Source organism: Populus alba, chromosome 12 (genome assembly GCF_005239225.2).
Source record: "Populus alba chromosome 12, ASM523922v2, whole genome shotgun sequence".
Lineage (NCBI taxonomy): Eukaryota > Viridiplantae > Streptophyta > Magnoliopsida > Malpighiales > Salicaceae > Populus > Populus alba.
Window position 1 is genome coordinate 14727374 of NC_133295.1, and position 2802 is coordinate 14730175.

A 2802-nucleotide genomic window follows, 5' to 3' on the forward strand; every position below is an offset into this window, starting at 1 on the left:
AACAGTCCGTCGTCAGCAGCTAGCTTGATTGCCTCCTCCCCCATTATAAATATATAGCAACATAGTTAATGTTGTAACACACCTTCTTCGCATTAATTCATGGAAACCATGGTTTCAATAAGTGTTTTAGCAAGCACCTATCCATCTTTTCCCATGTTGTTTCTTCTAGCAATATTATTGTTGCTTTCCCTTGTCCTAAAACACAAACCTTCCAAAGTCCCGGCAATTCCACCAGGGCCAAGATCATGGCCTCTTATAGGAAATGTACTTCAAATGGGAAACAAGCCCCATATTTCCTTGACCAGATTAGCACAGGTTTATGGTCCGCTCATGTCCCTCCGACTAGGGACTCAACTTCTTGTGGTAGGGTCTTCTCGGGAAGCAGCCTCCGAAATCCTCAAGACCCATGACCGAGAACTCTCCGGCCGGTGTGTGCCTCACGCATCCTTTGCTAAGGACCCTAAGCTGAATGAGGACTCCATAGCTTGGACGTTTGAGTGCACCGACCGATGGAAGTTCTTTCGTTCCCTGATGAGGAATGAGCTATTCTCTTCTAAAGTCGTTGATGGACAGTCAAGTACAAGAGAGGCCAAGGCCAAAGAAATGATAGATTTCTTGAAAAAGAAGGAAGGGGAGGGAGTCAAAATACGAGATATTGTGTTTGTTTATACATTTAATGTATTGGCGAACATTTACTTATCAAAAGACTTGATAGATTACGATCAATCTGGAGAGTGTCAAAGAGTGTGTGAGCTTGTAAGGGAAATGATGGAGTTACATACAACTCTAAACATATCGGATTTGTATCCTGTACTAGGTAGGTTGGATCTTCAAGGTCTGAGTAGAAAGTGTAATGAGTGCGGGAGTAGAATTCAAGAATTATGGGGGAGTATCATCAAAGAACGCAGAGAAGGCCGCAACGATACAGGAGATGATAATTCCAGAAAACGTAAAGATTTCCTTGATGTTTTGCTTGATGGGGAATTTTCTGATGAGCAAATCAGTTCATTCTTCGTGGTATATATGATCTCTAACTTATACACTCATAATACATTCCTTTTGTTAAGATATTAGTATTATCATTTGCATTATTTCATGGGAGCAGGAACTCTTAGCTGCAGTATCGGATAGTTCTAGCTCAACAGTCGAATGGGCGATGGCAGAACTGATGAGGAATCCACAAGCAATGAAACAACTTCGCGAAGAACTTGCTGGAGAAACTCCTGAAGACTTGATAACAGAATCAAGCCTGGCAAAATTCCCTTACTTGCATTTATGTTTCAAGGAAACTTTGAGATTACACCCTCCAGCACCATTACTAATACCTCACCGAGCAACAGAAGATTGTCAAGTTTTGGACTACACCATACCAAAGGACACCCAAGTTCTTGTGAATGTATGGGCAATTGCAAGAGACCCTGCCAATTGGGAAGACCCTTTGTGTTTTAAACCTGAAAGATTCCTGAATTCTGATCTGGATTACAAAGGAAACCATTTTGAGTTTTTGCCTTTTGGAAGTGGAAGGAGGATTTGTGCCGGGTTACCAATGGCTGTTAAGAAAGTTCAGCTGGCTTTGGCCAATTTAATCCATGGCTTTGACTGGTCGCTACCAAATAACATGCTTCCTGATGAACTAGACATGGATGAGAAGTATGGTATCACATTGATGAAGGAGCAACCTCTTAAGCTTATACCGAAATTGAGGAAATGATCATAACTTCTTGTGGTTGATGATGGAGCAACCCTTTAATTTCCCTGTGTTTTCTGTTATCTTGCGTGATTGTTTCCTGTACTGTGTTGTGATCCATGAAGCATGCTGGGCTATTTGGTGTGGTGTTGTGCTATATGTATACAATCTGTTTAATAGCTTACTAGTTTTGTTTGAAATAAGATTATTGGAAGTCTCCTCTCTGAAGAGACTACATCAACTCTATATCAGTAAAGAACATCCTCTTCATCTCATACTTCAAAAAAGCTAGTCTTTCTCACAATGGTTGATGAATCTTAAGGTAAGTCCTTAACTTGAACATGAGAAACAGAAAAATGCACGTGAAGGTGAGATGTGATTCCTGCCTTAACTTTATCCTCGTCCGGCAAAGCTTTAATGAGTTCTTATAACCAGTTTTTGTAAGAATCTGGGGAAGGCGATGAAGGACGACATAATGATGGGTTGGGTTCTTTATCTTTTTTAAAGAGTAATGCCAATATGCTATACATCCAGGGCTGAGTTTTCGATTAATACTTACCATTGATGGAAAAAATAACTAGGTGTTACAGACAATCAAATAATTGATGTTCTTTGAAAAAGATATTTCAAGATGATAGCTACACTCAAACAACTTGAAACTTGGTTTTCCCAAGAAAATACCGAGGCAGTCAAGTGGCCATAATCTATAGCGAGACACCTTAACTGTACACAGCTGTGCCTTAGGAAAAGATATCAATAATTTTGTTTTATGTTAAGAGTTTCTTTCCTCACAGAAGAGAAGTTGGAACTTGGAAACTTTTTTAGAGAGAAGAGACACTCACACCGATTGAAAATTTTCAGAACCAAAACAGCAGTACAGCTCTAATGGCCGCAGGAAGATGATCAAGCTTCAGAATGGGAAGCTTTTACGTAAGAGAAATCACTTAGGAATTCATTTATATAGTCGGCAATAGATTCATGATTAACATTGCAGTTATTTGAAATAGATTCAAGAAAACTTCTTTCCTATGCCTGGCAGCAGGAGAATAAAATACTTCTCATGTCCCATAACATGCATCCAACCAATCGTTCCATCAGAACTTTGGGATACAACA

The 2802-nt window shown here is 39.7% G+C and overlaps 1 protein-coding gene across 1 annotated transcript; it reads left to right on the plus strand.

The window, feature by feature from the left end:
* On the plus strand, positions 1-1928 carry LOC118060544 (probable (S)-N-methylcoclaurine 3'-hydroxylase isozyme 2). Its single transcript, XM_035073772.2, has 2 exons — positions 1-1017; positions 1106-1928. Exons 1-2 carry the CDS (start codon positions 100-102, stop codon positions 1709-1711), a joined length of 1524 nt encoding a protein of 507 aa, XP_034929663.1. The 5' UTR covers positions 1-99; the 3' UTR covers positions 1712-1928.
* Positions 1929-2802: the final 874 nt, after the last annotated feature.

What these genes read in the sequence shown, in the direction of transcription:
- LOC118060544 (XM_035073772.2), top strand. Translation starts at nt 100, where the DNA reads ATGGAAACCATGGTTTCAATAAGTGTTTTAGCAAGCACCTATCCATCT. An exon ending in AAATCAGTTCATTCTTCGTG is followed by an intron (nt 1,018 to 1,105) that starts GTATATATGATC and finishes TCATGGGAGCAG; the next exon opens with GAACTCTTAGCTGCAGTATC.